Genomic DNA, 21,431 nt, shown 5'->3' with positions numbered 1-21,431 from the left:
CCCACCAGCCAATCAGGATCGAATATGCAAATAAACCCAACCAAGATGGCTACGGCCACAGAGAGCAGGAGGGAGGCTTGGGTTTCCCCGGCAATGGAGGAAGCCAAGCTTTCCGCTTGCCCTTGCCAGCCTAGGCCTCCACTCAAGGCTACAAAGTTTCAATGATAGAAGATACATAAATCCAAATGGAAATGGCGGCAGCCACGTAGCTGGAAAGAGCAGGAGGCTAGGGTTGCCCCTGGTGATGGAGGAAGCCAAGCTTCTGCACACCCTGGCAGGCCCAGGCCTCCACTCAAGGCTACGAAGTTTCAATTATAGAAGATACATAAATCCCAACAGAAATAGCTGCCACCAGGGAGCGAGCTGAAGGCTTGGCTCCACTCCAGACTACAAAGTTTCAATTGTAGAAGATAAATAAACCCCAGATACCAGGGCATCCACTTTGGTCACCAGGGGGCGTGGCCGGCCTGCAAACCACCACAGGCCCCTCGCCCAGGTCGCCTCATGCCCCAAGGGAACCCCCACCCTGATCCGGGACACCCTTCAGGGCAAACCAGCTGGCCCCCACCCATGCACCAGGCCTCTATCCTATCTAATAAAAGAGTAATATGCAGATTGACCATCACTCCAACACACAAGATGGCTGCCCCATGTGGTAAATGATCCTGCCCCCATGTGGACACAAGATGGCCACCACAAGATGGCCAGCAAGGGACGGCAGTTGGGGGGGACCCAGACCTGCAGGAGAGGGCAGTTAGGGGAAAACAGGCTGGCAGGGGAGCAGTTAGGCAACAATCAGGCTGGCAGGGGAGTGGTTAGGGGGTGATCAGGCTGACAGGCAGAAGAGGTTAGGGGCAATCAGGAAGGCAGGCAGGTGAGCAGTTGGGAGCCAGCAGTCCTGGATTGTGAGAGGGATTGGGCCTAAACGGGCAGTCGGACATCCCTCGAGGGGTCCCAGATTGGAGATGGAGCAGGCTGGGCTGAGGGACACCCCCCTCCCCCGTGCACGAATTTCGTGCACCGGGCCTCTAGTAATGTATAACAGACAACAAACAAAGTACATTAAGATGCCAATACAGATGTCTTAGCAACTGAATTTAAATAGCAAGTGTCAGAAGATTACATATAGTATGATACCCACAATACCCATTTTTTATGTTTAAGTAAAAAAACACCTAAAAGAAAACAATACATTTAAAAATATATATTTGCCCCAATATACTATACTATACTATACTATACTATACTATACTATACTATACGATACATATATACACATACCAACACACTGGGAATATATATACAGATATATGGATAAATACACATATTCTGTGCTTAAATATATACCAATACACACATAAATACATATGTATGTTAATACTATATGTTCTCAAAATCATGGGAATAATACAAGTTTTGAGACAGTGACTCAGGTAGAGGAGCAATGGGCGGGGGGCTGGGGGAGTGAGGGGGAGGCAGTGCCTGGGTAGAAAAGATGTCAAATATTCTAGAGTCCATGTAGATATTTATTTTATTATTGAATATATTCATTAATTATATTATTGAAAAATAAATGCATATTTTTATATATTCATGTCTACATACAAAAGAAACTTATGCAGGATAAATCACCATGTAAAAAATTGAGAAAATTCTTTTAAAAACAAGCTCTATCATTTTAAGTCAAGCATTTTCTACTTTGCTTTCAGCTTGATGATGTCCTGAATCAGATCTGTAAGCTCCAGAGATCTCTGGATGAACAGAAAGAAGTCAATGAAAACTTGGAAACTGAACTCAGGCACTTACAGAACTGGTAATTATTTCACAAAATGTGTTCAATTCAAGTTTGAGACCTTAGAAAAGAAACTCTTGGTATCTTTTTTAAAAATCTTCCTCTTAAATATCAATAACACTATTTTCATTAACTAGAAATATTAATGAAGGAAGTTTATAATCTATACCTGAATCAACAGACACCTAGCTCTTACTATTTTTTGTAATAGATGTCGAGTATTATAGTAAAGACAATTTGAATATTCAAAAACAACTCCAGTTCTAAAAGTTATAGACTTTCTGAAAGGCAGTAGGAGCTTCCAGAATACATTTCACAGAAAACAGAATTATAATAGCTGCAAGAAAAATTAACTTGTAAGCCATACAGTTTGCTGGGTAGTTGATAAAAGAATCAGTGCATTAAGTAAAAGTAATGGTTTGAGTAACTGATAGATTTGTGTAAATGTGTGTTTTATCTAAGTGACTGAGGTGACATGTGTGAGAAATGTTTTCACCCTAGAGAGGTAACAATGAATGTGGTATAATTCTTGATACAAAGCAAACATGGGCATTGATGTCAAACAATATGATTTGTATTATAAGGAGACTGAAAGGACAAGGCAAAATTTGCACTCTAATTTATACAAATATTCTCCGAAAAGTAAGAGATTGCCTGTGATTGAAGCTTAGGTAAAGCCACAAGCAGTCTAGGCAACGAGTAGGGATTTTGACTTTTCTCTGGGTAGAAATTTGCAGTAAAACCACAGAAAAGCCCACAGCATTGGACAGTAGTATCTTGGTATAAATCAGGCTGAAATAAAGCTGTGATTTCCCTCTGAGTTAAATGAACAAAGCCAAGTATAAAATTGTACTTAGAGGAATAGTTCCTTAAGATCTTTGGATATAGAGTAGAATACTGCTTCATATTTAAGTTTAGATTTTAAGATAAAGAAATTTACTTTAGAAAGGCTATTTGCAAATGGAGCCAACTTGTAAAATTTAATTCAGTTAAAAATATTCCTGGCCTTCAACACCCCCCCCTCCTCATTAATTAGTAGGAGAAATGAAAACCTACTAATTGATTAATGAATAAAGCTTACTTTATATGAGAAATTATCTTGTCTCTTTCTAAAAGGCTCATCATTCATTGAGCCTTTCCTATTGCCCCTGTTTCTTTCTCTGACTTGGAGGAAGGTCTGAAGAGTAGGGATCAGAGTACTGGGGGCAAATAGACCAGCTGCTGGCCTTTCACTGATCTCTGAGTGTGCCATGCTGAATGTGTTTGCTAGTCTGTATGGTAATGCCTAGTCTATGTTCCTATGATGAAATGTGAACGTGCTTATTATTGCTTGATATTCCTTTTGCTGAACTGGCTCCAGCTTGGCTATTTCCAATGGAGCCTCAGTTGTCTCCCATCCCATCCCCTACAAAGCAATTGACTGAGGGATACACCCAGCTAGAACCTTCAGTGTGGACTCTGGGAGGGGCTCTCCTCTCAGCCACAAATGAGAACTGAGATCAGCTTTGAGAAGCTAACTGCACCTTCTTCTACCTGATCATGCTTCTTTGCTTTTCTGTGGCTATGCTACACGTTGTTGTGGGGCAGTGAGATGCATCTTCCTTCCAAGATAACTAAATATAGGTGAAAAACAAGTCTCTCCCTATATCTCGCCTTCAATACCTGACTTGCCCGTCTCTAGACATAAAGAGGACTCACAGAAGACCCTGAACTTTGAGAAAAGAGGAACAAAGTTGGAGTTATCACACTACCTGATATACAACTATACTGCAAGGCTATAGTAATCAAAACACCATGGTGCTAGCATAAAAGCAGACATAAATCAAGGGAACAGAAAGGAGAGTCCACAAACAAACTCTCATTTATATGGTCAATTAAACTATGACAAAGGAGGCAAGAACATATAATTGGGATAAAGACAGTCTCTTCAATAAATGGTGTTGGGAAAACTGGGCATTTACATAGAAAAAAAATGAAAAGTACCAGTTTCTTACATCATATACAAGAATAAACTCAAAATTGGCCTGAAATGAAAAGCCCCAAACCATAAAACTCCTAGAAGAAAACTTACGTAGTAAACTCTTTGACATCACTTATAGCAGTATTTGTTGGATATGTCTCCGTAGGCAAGGGAAATAAAAATAAAAGGGACAACATCACTAAAAAGTTTTCACACAGTGAAGGAAACCAACAAAAGGAAAAGACAAACTACTGACTGGAAGAAGATATTTGCCAGTGAGACATCTGAAAAGGTGTTAATATTCAAAATATATAAGGAAATCATACAACTTAATACCAAAAAGACAATCTAGTTAAAAATTGGGCAGAGGACCTGAACAGACATTTTCCAAAATAGGTGCACAACTGGCCAATAGACATGAAAAGATGCTCAATATCACTGATCATCAGGGAACTTAAATATAGTTTATATTGAATCTAAAAAAAATATTGCAATAGGGCAATTGAATATTTTATGTAAAATGTGAAGCAATATATATAGGAAATAATTTGCCTTTGGTTATTCTCATGTTTTTAATAGCTATCTTATGACATGACTTTTACAGAGGTTAATAAAAATATATGCAAGAAAGGAGCTGTTAGACAGTGGATTTTAAATCAGGCTGTTGAAAATATGGTCTTGTCTCCACATCCCAAGAGGAACTGTTACACAGACTTTGAAGATGAGTGTAGAGCTAACATATGCATTGTGCACATTTCACTCCAAAATGCAGACCTTCCTTCGATGACCTGGCCTGGCCCTAGCTTATTTCTAGGAACAGAAATTGGATTGATATGGGAAACAAAATAATCTCCAAAGCATTCTTGCCTTGGTTGGTGCACAGCTCTCTTCACTGTGGATGAACTTTGGGCATATCACACCAGATGGAGTGGAAAGCTTAAGAATGGTTATTTTTTTATTTTAATACATTTTTATCTGTTAACAGATCCATTTCTAAATCATTGCCTGTTTTTATTTACTTCTATATTTGTCTCTGTGCCCATCATTTCCTTCATACTACTTTTATTACTCAGTAAATTAATTCCAAATGAACAATGATATGTGATAAGCTAATTGGGAGTGAATTCCCACTTAGGCATAGCCCTGTCATCTTGGAATTTCTATTTTCCAACATTCCTAAAGTCCTTGTCTTTATATTTTGTACTTAAATACCTGGTATGTCACTCGAAATTTAATAAAATAACATTATTCATAGTAAAAAAATTTTAGTCCTTCAGTTTTAATTCAAGCTTTTTCTTGTTTTATTTAAAATCATCTTTGTGTATTATAGATGCCATATTTTTAGAGCTCTTTGCAGATATTGGGTAAATATTTATTTTTATTCTGATTTTTTTTCTTGTTTCTTTCCAATTACAATGTTCTTGTTTGTTGGTTTCAGCCTTTACTTACGATTCTCATTCTTCCAGCTTCATACAGGATTGTTAAATGCTCTCAGGTGAACCTCAGCTTTCTCTGAGGCTGTCATCTCTTGCTTCATTTCTAGGCCATGATTTCTACTGGGACTGTGGGAAACTATTTTCTTCTATTCAGAAGCTTTGGCTCCCAAACAGTCTCAGAATTCAGCAATGTTTTGGGAAAGCTGGCCTTCAGGTCTTGAATTTGTCATTCCAGTTCCCTGTGGTCCCTGAAGTAGAGCTCATTTCCTTTCCCAGCCCCACCCAAACAGCGGTCTGTGCCTGAGTTAAGCCATCATAGAACTGGCATCTTCTCCAGGAAAATCATAGAAAATGACTGGTGGCCATCAGCGCACATCCAAAGGGTTCTCTCATCTCTGTAGTTTTAGTCCGTCTAGTTCTGTTGCACCTACACATTTCAAAAATATGATATTGCAATTTGGCCATTTATTTTCTATTGGTTGGCAGTAGCCTTGTCCTGGGGTAGGCTATTTTCTCTTATTTTGAAGCAGAGGTCCCATCAATTGAGTTTAAAATTATATGATGTCACTTTTTTTTTTAAGTTACAAAATGTAGTTTTCATATTCTGATTTTATTCTCATAGGATTATTTGGTCTACTGATCAAAGTAGGAGTGTGAAACATCATTTTGGATTTTTTTTGTCCCCTTAGTAGCTATTCATTGGAAGATATTAGAGTACATCAGCTGTAGAAAACCAGATGGTTGTGGAATACTCAACAGTTGCTGCTGCAACCGTGTGTTGTGTAGGAGATACTGGAAAATTCTTATACTGGTGAGTCGCAGGGGGAAAGCTCTCTGCTCTCAGTCCCTATCTACTCAAGTTCTCTCTCTCTCTCCACCATGGAGACTTCTAGACAGGCAACCAACACCATGCCCTTACACTCACCAGATCCTCAGGATCAGGAGGGCATTTTGGAATAAAAACCACAGTGAGGCACACACAGTTTCCATAAGGCATTCACAGATGGTTGAGCTAGGACCTGCTAGGGAACCAACATCCCCCACAAAGCCGATCTGCATCTTTTCCTATAAAATGTACCCCATCCATCAACATGTGGTCACACCCTGGTTAACACTCCAATGATTCTGATAGGAATTAAAATATGAGAAGCCCTCTTGGAGTTGCCCATGTGTGCCCACAATGCTATATTAATTATTACAGAGATGGGGCCTGAGGAGGACGAGAGCAGAAGTAGGGTAGGGGCCAGGGGAAGCAGAGGGTCTGTGCTCAAATTGCCCTCTTCCATGTTTCCAGATTCACTCTTGGGCCTCTTTTATGCAGAATATAAATGGGTGTTACTTTGAGTTAATCTGAGAGTTTTGTCTTTGAGAAAAGGGTTTAAAATATTTAAAAAATGTCATAAATAAAAAATTAGTGAGCTTTCTTTTCTTCCTTGCCTGCACATGTTTGATGTTGTCTGTTCTTTATTCTCCTCTAAGGCTTACACTGGGCAGGGCTTACTGCTTCCAGATTCTCCTCTACACTCGCTTTGGGAGCTTAAGACTGATTTTGTTTCTACTAAGAGTCATTTCAGTTATTTTTAAATTGTTGAATATCTTAATGGCATCTCTGTAATTAAGGTTAGGAATACAATTACATTTTAAATATCCCACAGATGAGGAATTGTTCATCTTTATATTTGCCTTTGTTCTTCCAGCCCTTCTAGAAATACACAAGTAAAAGTTGGAGATAAAAATGCATAATTTTAAGTAAATTTTGTTTTATCCTGACTTTGTTGATAATTGCCAATGCTTTAGATTTCAGTCAATGATTAATCATTTTTAATGGTCATAAATGGTCAACCCACACCACAATTTCCATATTATTGAATTCCTAAATGGATGACACCCTTGGGGGTGGGGGAGGCAGTTCCTTGAGTACATTTAAACTTCTAATAAGGGTCATATAATCCCAACTAATATGTATTAATTTATATAGTGAGAATTAGACTCAGATTAGTATTTTTTATCATACACATTTTTTATTGGATGTATTGGGGTGACACTGTTTTGCAAAGCCTTAATGAAACCTGTGTACAATTGAAAGCATCATGTGCACACTGCATCGTGCACCCATCATCCCAAGCAAACTCTCATTCTACTCCCCTTTACCCCCTTTGCTTTTTATTCTCTCCAAGCACTTTAAACATTTAGTTTTTCCCCCTCTGAATTATGGAAGAGCTTTTCAAGTTTGTTAAATTTTTATTGCTACTAGTACTCTGATTCAAGACAACTTTAAAATTTATTTTATGGGCTTTCTTTTATCTCTTCTATAATGCCTCATGCCTCCATCATAAAGGCCATTTCATGTTGTACTTTGTGAGAGATGCTTAACAGAAGTGAACACACATGTAATTTCAAAATTTAAGTTTTCTTGGAATGTTTATTCTGACTTCCTTTCCTTTTATCATATTTTTCTGTAATCAAATATCCTTGCTGTTCATTTTCTTCCATTAACTATTTTGATTATTTATTTAAATTTTCTTATATGAAGAGACATATATTCAGGTTAAATTGCCTTCATTTAATAAATTTATTTTCTAAAACTGTTGTAGAATTCATAACTTGTGATCCTAATGGAATAGAGAAAACATGACTAGCTCAAACTTACAACAGAAATGACAGTTACCTTGACAATTTAGATGGTGAGTCATAGGGACTAGGAATAAGAATAAAATTTGTTCCAGCTGTTGATTTTCAAGCAATGATAACCATAGCAATTTGGCAGTTAGTCACATTTGAAATGCTCTGACACCTTCCTATTAAAATACCTATTAAACATGGAAAAATCTTAAAGCATTTCAGCAGCAGTGGAAAATCACATGCTGTAATTTTTTGGTTGGGAGAGAGCATAGCATTTATGTCAAGAGGTGTCAGGACCTGCCTGCCCACCCCAAGCATGATCTGCTCTTTGGTTTTCCTTCTCTCTAGTTCTGTTCCACATACTAGTATGTCCCTATTTTGTCCCACCTTAATTTCTCTTCATCCTTTATTTCAGAAGAGTGTGCATTTGGTTGGCAGCTCTTAAATCACTAAATGAATGGTTTCCTCTTTCCACCTTTGCTTTCTGTCATTTCCTGCCAAATTATCCCTTCTTGTTCCAACAGGAACTCTTGGCAAGGAAGAAAAAGAATATGAACTACTTCAGGATATATGGCAAAGACAATAGACTTTAGACCTATATGTTACAAAGGCTTTCTGCTTGGCCTGAGAGTGGTATGCTTTATGTCACAATTTCTATACTATTTTGTAATCCAAGTTCAGTACCTTGTCTCACCTAGCCACAAATTTATAAAGTTATGCAAAGATAGGTCACTGCTAACATGTTTCTTGGATGGTTTATGGTCTAAAATTGTGCTGTAGTAGTTTTAGGTCATTTAAATGTCACTTGGGATTTAATACAGTCATTGCCAATACAGAACGATTAATAAAACACTGTAATAAATTATGTTAAAAATACAGAAAATATGTTTAGTGGGCAAAATAATCTCTCATTCCTAAAACTTTTCTTGTGGCTTCTACAGAGGATTACATCATCAAATTTACATTACTAAGAATAGTAAGTGTTCTCTAAAAATGAGCTGACCCACTCTTCTACTCAGTCTCCAGGATTGAAAATTAAAATTAAATTCTCAAACACTACTAGGTAACAGAAATATAATGTAAGCCAGATATAAGCCATGTAAAAAAAGAAATTGGCCCTAACCAGTTTGGCTCAGTGGATAGAGCATCGGCCTGTGGACTGAAGGGTCCCAGGTTCTATTCCCGTCAAGGGCATGTACCTTGGTTGCGGGCACATCCCCAGTGGGAGGTGTGCAGGAGGCAGCTGATCAATGTTTCTCTCTCACTGATGTTTCTCACTCTCTATCCCTCTCCCTTCCTCTCTGTAAAAATCAATAAAATATATATTTTTAAAAAAAAGAAATTGATGAAATTAACTATAATAATATATTTAGTCCAACATGTTATCAATATGCAATAAATATAAAAAATGAGATAAGCAAATAAATGGAAAAATATTCTATGTGCATGAATTAGACAAAACAATTGTTAAAATATCCATATAACTGAAAGCAAGCTACAGATTCAATGCAACTTGTGTCAAAATTCTAGTAGCATTTTTCACAAAATAGAAAAAAAATCTAAAATTTTAAGTAATCATAAAAACCTCTGAATAGCCAACAAATCTGCAAGTTACATACTCCCTGATTTTAAACTATGTTACAAAGCTATTGTAATTAAAACAGTATGGTGCTGGCATAAAAAGACACAGAGATCAATGGAACAGAAATAAACCCACAAATATATGGTCTATTAATTTACAACAAAGGAACCAAAAATGTGTAATGAGAAAAAATAAGTCTCTTCAATAAATAGTGTTGGGAAAACTGGACCTGCAAAAGAATGAAAAGAGACCACTAAAATGAACTCAAAATGACTGAAAGGTTTGACTATAATTCCTAAAACCATAAAACTAGGAGAAAATATAGGTAGTAACTCCTAGACATTGGTCTTGATGATATTTTGGGATCTGATTTCTAAAGCAAAGGCAACAATAGCAAGAATAAATAAACGTGGCTACATCAAACTAAAAATTTTCTGCACAGCAAAAAGTATCATCAACAAAAGAAAAGCCAACCTACTGAACGGGAGAATATTTGGAAAATCTTATATATAATAAGGGTTTAATATCCAAAATATATAAAGTAAATATATAACTCACTGGCAAAAATACTCTAAACAATTGAACTTAAAAATGGGCAGAAGATAGACAGTGTTCCAAAGAAGACATACAGATAGCCAACAGACACATGAAATAATGCTGGACATAACTAATCTTCAGGGACAAATGCAAATCTAAACCAGAATGAGTTATCACCTCACACTAGTTAGAATGTTAATTATCAAGAGGACAAAAAATAACAAATTTCGGTGAGAACATGGAAAAAAGGAGAACCCTTACGCACTATTGGTGAGAATGTAAATTGGTGCAGCCACTATGGAAAAAGAGTACTAACAATCCTCAAAAATTTAAAGTACAGTAGAACTACCATATGATCCAGCAATTTTATTTCTGGGTATTTAGCCAAAGGAACAAAACACTAATTTGAAAAGATATCTTCCACCCCATGTTCACGGCAGCATTATTGACAATGGCCAAGACATGGAAAACCTAAATGTATGTTGATGGATGAAGGGATAAATAAGTATAAATATTTAGCCACAAAAAATAAAATCTTGCCATTTGCAATGACATGGATGAACTTTAAGGGCATTTTGCTATGTGAAATAAGTCAGAGAAGACAAGTACCATATGATGTCACTTACATGTGGACTCTAAAAAAAAAAAAAAAAAAAAAGACAAGCTTATGGTTGCCAGAGGAGAGGGATGGTTAGTTGAGGGTGAGTGAAATGGGTGATGGGTGAGGGGGGTGGGTCAAAAGGTACCAACTTCCACTTATAAAGTAAATAAGTCCAGGGGATGTGATGTGCAGCATGGTGACTATAGTTAATAATACTATGTTGTATACTTGAAAGCTGCTAACAGAGAAAATCTTAAAAGTTCTCATCACAAGAAAAAATAAATTTTTATAACTGTGTATGATGACAGATGTGAACTAGATTGTGGTGATCACTATGCAATATATACAAATATTGAACCATCTGTATACTGCACTGTATACTCACTATCCAAAGTCTAGTCTCCTTCTGTCATCATATATGTTCCTTTATTATTATTACTAGAGGCCTGGTGGGGTAACTTGGCCTGGCCTCTGGGGATCGGGCCAAAACCAGCTCTCTGATATCCCCCAAGTGGTCCTGGATTGTGAGAGGGTGATTCTTGGTTGATGCACCTGGAATTGAGCTCCCTCCTGTCTAGTTCTGGGTGTGTCACCTGAGAACCACAGCTGCCCAGTCACCACAGCTCAGCAGCTCCTGCGCTGAGCATCTGCTCCCTGGTGGTCAGTGCGTGTCGTAGCTACCAGTTGGAAGGTCTGCCCCTGGTGGTCATTGCACATCATAGCTACTGGTCAGATAATCACTTAGGCTTTTATATATAGAGAGACTAGAGGCCCGGTGCACGAAATTCGTAGGGGGGTGGTCCCTCAGCCTGGCCTGCACCCTCTCCAATCCAGGACCCCCCTGCGGGATTGGGCCTAAACCAGCAGTTGGACATCCCTCTTGCAATCCGGGACTGCTGTCTCCTAACTGCTCGCCTGCCTGCCTGCCTGATTGCCCCTAACCACTCTCCCCTGCCAGCTTAATCACCCTTAATCGACTCTGCCTCGGCCCTCATCACTGTGGCTTTGTCTGGAAGACGTCTGGTCGATATGATCTAATTATCATATTACCCTTTTATTAGTATAGATTATTTTGGCTTTGTCTGGACCACTTAAAATGGTCATTTTCTACATCAAGCTACAAGTTAAAAATATCCACCACTGTTCTCCTATGCTTTGCCTTTAGTGCCTACCCTCTAAAATTTGAGCATGTAAATCAATTCTCCGATTACTTATATTGGAAAATATCAGTCATAATAGTGTTCTGTTTTATCATTACTAGTGAATTTCTGGAATGTCTGTTTTTCGAATAAGAGAAATATATTGTGTGGAAAAGCAATTCATGCATGTTAATAGCATTTTACATTGTTTACAAATCTTAAATGCCAAATTTGCGTTTAAATTTGAGTTACTCAAATTTAAGCAAATTCAGTAAGTTATACTATGAATCATCCAGTTTAGAAATACCTTAAAATTTCTGATTTGCAAGAAAATATGCCATCTTTTGTGATTAATTAATATTATTGGTGCATCCCTCTTAAAAATCTCCATCATTCCATGGATTTTTCAGTCATTAGAGGCATTTGTGAAATGGTATCTCCTGAAAATTCTTCCCTGTACAAAGCATATTATCAAATTTATTTCCTAATTTTTAATCAAAGCTATATCAGCACATATTTTATAGAATCAACTATTCCTAGAAGGTTTGTTGACATACACAACATTTCCTACTATTTTCATCCAAGCTCTAGCTGATATGGTTTCCACCTCCACTGTTTACATTATTTATTGATTTCCTGCTATAAAAGATAAGTTAATTCCCTCTTTCTTCTTCACCAGGCATGCACATTTTCTTCCCTGAATATTACACCCTCCTCTCAATACAGTTTCACTAAAAATTTATTTATTTCAATATCCAGGGTTTAGATTACTATGTCTGTATAGTAAGGCAGACTTGAGTCATATACTCAGCTGTGACTGGTTTTCTTGCTGATACAACTTGCATTTTTTTTTTTTTATTGTCTAAAGTTTTACATATGTCTCCTTTTCCCCCAATTGATCCCCTCCCCCATCCCTTCCCAGACCGGGCAAGCCCCCACCACCCCAGTGTCTGTGTCCATTGGTTATGCTAATATGCATGCATATAAGTCTTTTGGTTGCTCTCTAAACGTCCCCCACCACCACCATTTGTCTCTAGATTGATCTAGTTCATCAAATTATGTTGATCATTATATCACACATATGAGCGAGATCATGTGATATTTATCTTTCTCCAACTGGCTTATTTTGCTTAGCATTCTGATCTTGCTCTTTCATTGCCCTGTTTCTCACACAGGAAGACACAGTGCTGCCTGTCTGGCTCTGTTTCTCTCTGCAGCATTTTGAACAATCCCTCCAGTGAGAAATCCAGAGTTAGTGTGGGTCTCAGTTCATGTGCTTTTTCTTCTCTTAAAATTCATAGCATAGTTCAGTGCTTTCAACTGTGTTTTTATACATTTTTATACATTCCACCCCATTTTGATAATCATTTGAAGCAGTTGGATAAGTTCTATACCTAGCTATCTTGTCTTGTTGAGAAACTATTACATTTTTTGACATTCTATTTCAGCCACTCCCTAACAAATCAGAAAAGTCAATCTCCTCTTAACTTTATACCTTCTTTCCTGCTCCTATTCTGCTCTAGATTACCATTATCTCTCCCCTGGGATTCTTACTTCCAACTCCTATCTCCAGTTAGTTCCAGGGCACGGCCTATTTGAGAGAGGTGTTGTAGAAACACAATTTACATTTTGTCACTCTCCAGGTGAAAACTTTTTAATAGCTTCTCATTAAATTTAGAATAAATATTTGAACTGCTTACAATGACCTATAAAACTTGGGATGATGTAAGCCTACTAAATGGGTTTCTCTGCTCTTTTCTGTTCCTTCTTTATGCTTCAGCAGCATTGATATTTGCTTTTAATTTCCTGAAACCACAAAGCTCTATCCATAGTGCTACTTTGGCACCATTCATCTTTATGGCCATGACATCATGTTCATCCTTCTCCCCTGACTTCTTTCTCTTATTTTATGTGACAGCTTACATGTTACTTCCTTAGGGGGCATTCCCAGATCCCATAGAACTTCACCCTATATCTCACAGCACCTGATCTTTTAATTCATGTCACACCGAAATATGACCTCCTGCATGCATACAGGCACATGCTTTAGTCTAACATCCAAATTTTCTATCACATGTAAGCCTCTTGAGGACAGGGATCATGCCTTTGTATGTTTGTTTTATTTATCTTTCCATGCCCAGCACTTCTACATGGTCTGTGGTCATGTAATAGGTCCTAAACAAATATTTATTGAATTTATGAATAAAGGAATTTTTAAAAATCATCATTTGAAGGCTTAATAGAGAATCAAAATTTTCAGAGTCTTAGAAAACTAGAACAGGAAGAAGCCATAAAGATTAACAATCTCATTATTACGTCCTTGTAATAATCCCTCTGATAACATTACCTGCACTTAAATCATTCCTGTGTTAGGGAGTTCACTATATCATAAGGAATTATATTATTTTCAGACACTTCCTATTATGGAAAAATCTCTTTCTTGCATTGAATTGTTTTACTTAAAATCTTATAGCAACAGTTCTATCATTTGTCCAAAATAATTCTGAAAACAATCACACATTTTCTTTCCTTTTGTGATATCTTCTGAAATGAAACCACTCAAAGTCACAATTGAAAATGAAAACTATTCTTCATTTCATTGAATGTTAAAGAATGGCATTTCATTTTGAAATGCTATATCATCACTGGAATTCTTTAAGCGATATAGGGTGGGGCAAAAGTAGGTTTATAGCTGTGAGTACACAAAACACAGTTTATTCTTGTATTATTTACTAATTATTGTATTATTTTCCATACAGACAACTGTAAACCTACTTTTGCCCCACCCTGTATATTGGATTGATTTCATTATTCCTGTGCACAGTTAATGACCCATATGTGAATGTACTGTAATAAGAAATTTTGATTTCAGCCAAGTGAATATAATATCCATTAAAAAAACAAATTTATATGAAGTCTTCTATTTTAGCTAATCTGAACAAAAATTAAATCTTTATAGTGTTCATTTTCCCATTACTTATTTTATTATCAAAAAGGAAATAAAAATCTTTGGGTGTATATATACGCATTAGAGAAAATGCAGTAACTGTTTTGAATGAGCAGATTCATTTGTAACATAGAAAATCCAGTTACCCAGGTTAGCTGTATGTGTGTGTGGTTTAGAATCATATCTATATATTATATCACATAATTATAATGTGATCAAAAGAGAAAATATGTTTGAAAGCATTTAAAAAATGTGTAAGTGAAATATTCCTCTACTACCCACTGTAATCATGAACACTTTTAAAGAGCTAGTATACAGTTTTTCGAATAAAATGCAGCACCACTCACAGACAGTTGCTTGCTTTTATAAGCATGAAACAATTTGCAAAGTTGCATTATTTTGTTGTGGTTCTTTGGTCTCTACTTCTGAATAATTATCATTACTCTTCTTAGGGATGTAGATGTTTGCTTACACCATGACCCACTTTCTCTTAGCTATTCTTTGGGACTATATTAGACACCTCTAAAATTGCATTAGGTTTTATGGGTCACTCATACCATTAAATGAATTATTGTTTCAGCACAATAAATTACATTTTCCAAATTGCTGCCTATATAGAGCATCATTAATCTAGGAAAATTGAAAGTTTGGTGCTGTAATTACATATCTGATCATTTCAATATTCTGGCTGAATATAAAATATAAACCAAATGTGATATAATGGTGTTTTAGACATTACACTGAAATCTAATAAGAAAAAAAGTTATCAAAATGACAACAAATAACAAGTTTTGGCAAGGATGTGGAGAAAATGGAACCCTTGTGCACTATCTGTGAGATTGCTAATTGGTACAGTCATTAGGGCAAACAGTATGGAGATTCCTTAAAAAATTAAAAATAGAACCACCAAATGACCCAAAAATTCCTCCTCTGGGTATCTATCTGAAGAAAATGAAAACATTGTTAACTTAAGAGACACACCTAAAAAATAGAAACTCTGAGTTGAAAGGTGAGGAAGCCAATAATTTGTGTCATGTGTTATCAATAGTCTCATAAAAAGATACCTTTATTTCCACTGCTATTAGGGCATTAGCCTACTTTTGTCATATGGCATTCATGAAATAAATTTGTAATTGACACCTACTCTGTTGTAGATGCTGTATTCTGCTGGAAACAGATTATACAGACGGACATGGTCATTGATGCTTGGGTGTGATTCAGTGTGTGTGTGGGTGTGGGCAGAGCAGTAAAAATAGATGACAATATTATTAAAATTACATACTATTTTGAATGCTCAACAACAAAAAAAAGAACTCACAGGAAATGTCAGGATGTTGCATAAACAATAGTGGGATATTTGGGGCTACTTTATGGTTTACATTTTTGGTATTAATACATAGAATATCATGTCTGAGAACTATAGTTTGACCAAGACATCTAAAGAGAACTATAGTTTGACCAAGACATCAAAAAATCCTTTCCCAGGATCTTGATTTGGAAATGGTGAAATTTCCATATGCAAATAATTTGATAAATGCAGACCATTCACTCAGATCACCCTTGACTCACTGCCAATCTTGTTTTCCTCCATGAATCCCTTAGCTTCATGGAAGGCCATGCCTCAATTACATCCAGTTTTAAACTTCTCTTAAATTTAATATAGTGTATTTCTTCTCCTCTGTTTCCTTACTTTGTGCTTCTGTTATTGCCAAAACATTCTACTGCTTTTCATTGTTAAATCTTGTCCGGGCCATAGACAGTTTATGTACCTGTGGTCTACTCCAAGTCATCATTGAAGGGAGATTGCTGAGGACACAGAGCTGGAGGCTCACCTGATTCTTGTTGACTCACTGCTTTCTGATTTCTCCCAGGCATCGCCTCGGGGCCACCTGGACTTGTAGTGATATACTTCTAGAATTCTGATTTAATTTTGCTTATGGGAAATTATGCAAGTGCAGGAGCTCTATGCCCTTTTACTGAAATAATTATTTTTCAAATCCCCTGAAAGCAGTTACATAATTCAAGAGAAGCAAAAACATTCATTCCAGGACTAGTAAAATGTTCATCACAAAAGTTTTTTTGAAAAGTGATGTTTTTTACTTAACATGCTTCTTTTTCTTCTGTAAAGAGAAATATAGAATAATGAAGCAAGAAAACATTCCTGACACTTATATTCTACTAGAGGCCCAGTGCATGAGATTCGTGCACTGGTGGGGAGCGTGGCCTGCAGGGATCAGCCCACTGTGGGAGCTCTACTCATCCCTGTAAGCCAAGTGGCTATGGACCCGCCCACTGAGCAGCTGCTCCCTGGTCCGGCATCTTCCATGGAGCAGAGCACTCGCCTCTCCAGGGACCTGGTCGGGTCTGGGCCCAGGGACAATAGCACTGAGAAGTGGCGGAGTAGGCCTCAGTCACTCAGCAGCCACGAACCTGCTTCCCAGCCTCCGGGGTCCACTCTGCAAGCCTATCAGTGGCACTGTGCAGCCTGTGGGCATCCAGAGGAGGCGGCAGGGAGCGAGGAGGAGGAACCTGGGGTGAGGAGGCAATGATCGCTGCCCAGGTTCCTGCACGTTGGCCCAAGTTTCTCAGGGGGTCAGCCAAGCAGCACTCCCACTGTGGTAGCGTACTGACCACCAGGGGGCAGCTACTATGTTGAGCATCTGCCCCCTGGTGGTCAGTGTGCATCATAGCGACTGGTCGATGGGTCATTCTACCATTCTGTTGCTGGGCTTTTATTATATAGGATGCTGGATAAGATAAATATGTTTTATTTCTGTCCTTAACTATATTATTGCAGTTAGATATTCTGATTGCTTTTTATTATGGGTGGGAATCTGCTCAGGTCTTTTAATTTCTTTAGAAGACAAGCTCCCTGTCTGTAAGGAAATTATTTTGTCATAACTGAGCCTACAGAAGTTGTTTTCAGGGAGAGGGAGAGGAAGAAAGGGGCGGGCGGGGGCAGGGGGAGGAGAGAGGAGAGAGAGAGAGAGAGAGAGAGAGAGAGAGAGAGAGAGAGAGAAAGAGAGAGAGAGAGAGAGAGAGAGAGAGAGAGAGAGGACACTACAGAAATCTCCTGGTTCAAACCAGAGGAAACAAGCTTGTGGATGTCCCATTGCTAATGTTTATAAACTCAGCCTTCCAGAATCACTTGTGTTACTACTGAGCCCTTTTCCAGTTTTATTTTCTTTATCTAAAAGATATAGCCTTAACATCAGAAAAACTTAAAACATTTTAATATTCCTTGTATCAAAAGATGCTATTTACTTAAAGTGTTAAAAAATCTAGTGGCAATATGAATAAATTTTTCTTTAAAGATTAGTAAAGAAAAAGGTGAAAATGATAAACAGTATCATTCAAAATGCATCATTTTTCCTTTTCTTTGATGTTGTTTGTTTTTATTCTGCAGTAGGAAGGGTAGCAGCTAGCAGGAATTACCAGTATATCCCATTTCATTTTCCTTTGGCTTTCATTCCTGAAAATATAGTCAGGCCCACTTCTATTACCACAGACTGGGTAGCTTATAAACAACAACAAAAACCATTTATTTGTCACAGTTCTGGGGGCTGGATGTCTGAGGTCAGGGTGCCAGCATGACCAGGTGAAGCCCTCTTTCAATGGCAGAGTTCTCTTTGTGTGTTTTCATGGTGGAAGTGTCTAGGGAACTCTGTGGGGTCTCTTATAAGGGCACTAATCTTAATCATGGGGGCTCCACCCTTGGGATATAATCACCTCCCGAAGGTCACACCTTCTAACACTATCATATTGGGCCCAGGATTCTCATGTCAGTTTTTAGGGCCACACGGAGGCTACAGCAGGGTCCTCCCTAAATCTCGGCCTTCCTTGTTCTGATCTCTCACCTTGCAGTACAAGTTTTACACAGAGAGATATCTGAAAGTCTACACAATGTCATCTAAATTAAATATAACCATCGTTGAGGTGCCCACACAGAGATGTCCAGTGTGAGCAAAGCCCTGCAGGGTCTGACACCACCGACCATGCATGTAGCATTCTTCCAGCAATGCAGCCAAGCCCACTGGAGCCAAACAGAGCCCCCGCCCAAGGCTTTCTAGCTGTACTTGTATTTAGGATAGAAAAATCAGTTCCACTGTTTGTATGTACTGGTAGGATCATATTTTGTTCTGACAGGTGATTTTAGAGAGAGAAAAAATCCTAAGTGAGATTTATCTACAAACTATATAATTATGAATTAATATATTCAGCAACATCCCTTCGGTTATCTGTGTAAGATTACTAGTCAGGAAATGTTGTCTAGATGAAGATAATAGTTGTTCCCATGAGCACATATATGCTAAAGCTACAGCAAAATTCAGTTTTACCTTGACTCAGAAAGGCTATAAAGGGAAGAAATGATATTTCCGCCTACGTTACTACTAATATCTTGGCTATGTAGGTGCACTAATGATCGTTTTTCTTTCTCTTATTTTAGATGATGACTGAGGCAATGAGACTGTCATCCTGTGAAGTTTAGAAGTGGAATAGAAAGGCTTACATGCTGTTCATTTTGTGTTTGCCACCCTGGCTGTTGTTGTCTATCCTATGGAATCACAACCTTCCCAGCCTTACCATTCGTAGATCCTGATTGTCAAATAATGTCATTCTTCCATGCAAAGATTTTCCTCTTTCCATATAGCCTAAGCATTTTGGTGAAGTTATGGTTAATTACATATTGAGTTTTTCCTATCTGCATGTCTCATGATTTATATTCGAGTCTCAATAATTAACTTTATTGTTATTATTGGATCTCATTTTCTATCCTATTTTCTGTAAAGTACCATGATTCTATCACATTCAATTATTTTAATCATCTTTTTCTGCTCAGTGTCCTATTTCATATGGCATGTCACAATTATAAAGTATTTAAATGATTTTAAACATATTCTTATATTGCTTTAAAAGCACAATATGGTTATCTCTGTGTTTGTGTGTATATATACATATATAATTATGCAATGGAGAATCACAGTTTCCAGGTCACTGTGTTCCCACTGGATCATGTGATGCTGAGTTGAGCAGGCCCAGAGATGTTTCTGGAAATTGTCTTTACCTGTGTACACCAAATATAAACATAAAGCTCACTGTAGGCTTTTAATATTCTACTAGAAAGACACACAAAATTATGTTTATATGGCAAGGCTTAGAAACAGAGCTTCTTATTAAGAATTTGCCTGGAGACCATGTTAGCCCTGTGTGTGCTTTTCACACTGGCCATAGGTACGATAAACCTGTATAGTCAGGTGACTTGATCATACAACAATACCACTTTCCAATAAATTAAAAAAAATAGCCATCCTTATTTCCTTCTGTGTGCCGTGTACCATACTTGGTGGGAGTCATGGGATGAGGTTGCCATTGACATTATAAAGATAGACAAAGGTCCCCACCTATTTTGAAACTTATCCAGTTACAGATAGGTAGAACATTGTGGTCTGACTCAAGCCCATGTCTTCTGTATCCTATAGCTCATTTCCATCCACTCAGTTAAACTACAGCTCTGGGCCCGCGTATAAAGATGTTGCCATATTTGAAGGCGAATAGGGGAAGTCTGATACTCAATTTTATTTTCATGAGAGGTGCCCCTATGACATTGCAACCACTGAATTAAATAAATCTACTTTTGAATTAGAATATTTTGTAATTATTGCAAACATCTTGTCATAGAACTTACCCTCAATTAGAAGTAGACTTGGGTTCTTACCTAGGACTTGGTTTATGTTTCATTATTAAACCTACAAAATTTACATTTAATATTTAAACCTACAAAATTCACAGTCTGTCAACACTGAAATTGCATAATGATTTTTCTGGCTTCTGATACTATTACAATATAAACAACATAGACTTCATTTTTATACCTAGTAATTTTAACAAATGTATTTTATCATCCTTTACCCTGTTCAACTTTGGTGGTTTGTATTTTTAAAATGTTATATTTTTTACCATTTTATAGGATATCTGTTTAAAAGCTTAGGGTTTTAACAAAGGAAGTTATATTAAGTAAATGGAATTTTAATAGAACTTAGCAAAATAATATAAAATTATATTCCATTTACATTTAGCTGACATAAATCCTCTCTTTCCTATGGTAATCAGTGACTTGCTATTTTCAATACCAACATGAAATCCCTGTTAATGTTATCAGTACCCTCACACACATTGAATAAAAACTAAGTATAAATTTTTTAAAAATTAAAAATAAAGGTTATTCTAATAGTCTCATAACTGTACCACATTTTCTTTAGTAAACTGAGGACATAAAGGCTGTATAAATTTGAGAGCCCAACATACATGGTTCATTTCTTACAGATGTGTGATTTTGAACAGTTAACCTTAACTTCTGATTCTATAACATGGATATCATATCCACTACATCGAATTATTTTGACAGTAAAATATGTTAAAAATATACAAAATTTGGTATAATTGCTAGGACACTGAAGAAACCCAATACATTTAGTTTACTATTGATTTTTTTGAGGACAAGTACTGCTCATATGTTAGGCCAAAAGCTAGGAAAAATATTTGAAACATTTTATGGAGTTCTGATAGTAGTTTTTAAGGTTTTGACTTATAGAATATGCCTATATAACTATACTTTAAAGCATGGTCTCTGAGTTTAAGTCTATATTTATGAAACAGAGTTTCTATTTTAAAAAACAACTAGTAACTATGATATGGCCAAAATATTGACTTATATATGCTGGTTTAATTTTTTTAAAATTCACATCCCATGATATTTTCCATTGCTTTTAGATAGAGTGGAAGGGAGCTGGGGGACAGAGGTAGGGGAAAGAGAA

At 37.0% G+C, this 21,431-nt stretch overlaps 1 protein-coding gene across 2 annotated transcripts in view; it reads left to right on the top strand.

Moving 5' to 3' along the window:
- CCDC102B (coiled-coil domain containing 102B) overlaps positions 1-20,852 on the top strand; it is a gene marked incomplete at its 3' end in the record, with an annotated part of 161,727 nt that extends 140,875 nt beyond the window's left edge. The window contains exons 7-8 of one of the 2 annotated variants that reach the window (XM_080685718.1): positions 1,710-1,813; positions 19,064-20,852. In XM_080685718.1, coding sequence (XP_080541844.1) covers positions 1,710-1,813; position 19,064 — 105 coding nt within the window. Of the gene's footprint in view, positions 1-1,709; positions 1,818-19,063 lie in introns of those variants that run through there. The other variant, XM_080685717.1, reaches the window with a different exon arrangement.
- Positions 20,853-21,431: the final 579 nt, after the last annotated feature.

This window comes from Plecotus auritus (assembly GCF_963455305.1).
Source record: "Plecotus auritus genome assembly, chromosome: 8".
Lineage (NCBI taxonomy): Eukaryota > Metazoa > Chordata > Mammalia > Chiroptera > Vespertilionidae > Plecotus > Plecotus auritus.
This window is presented reverse-complemented; position numbering and strand designations above follow the sequence as displayed.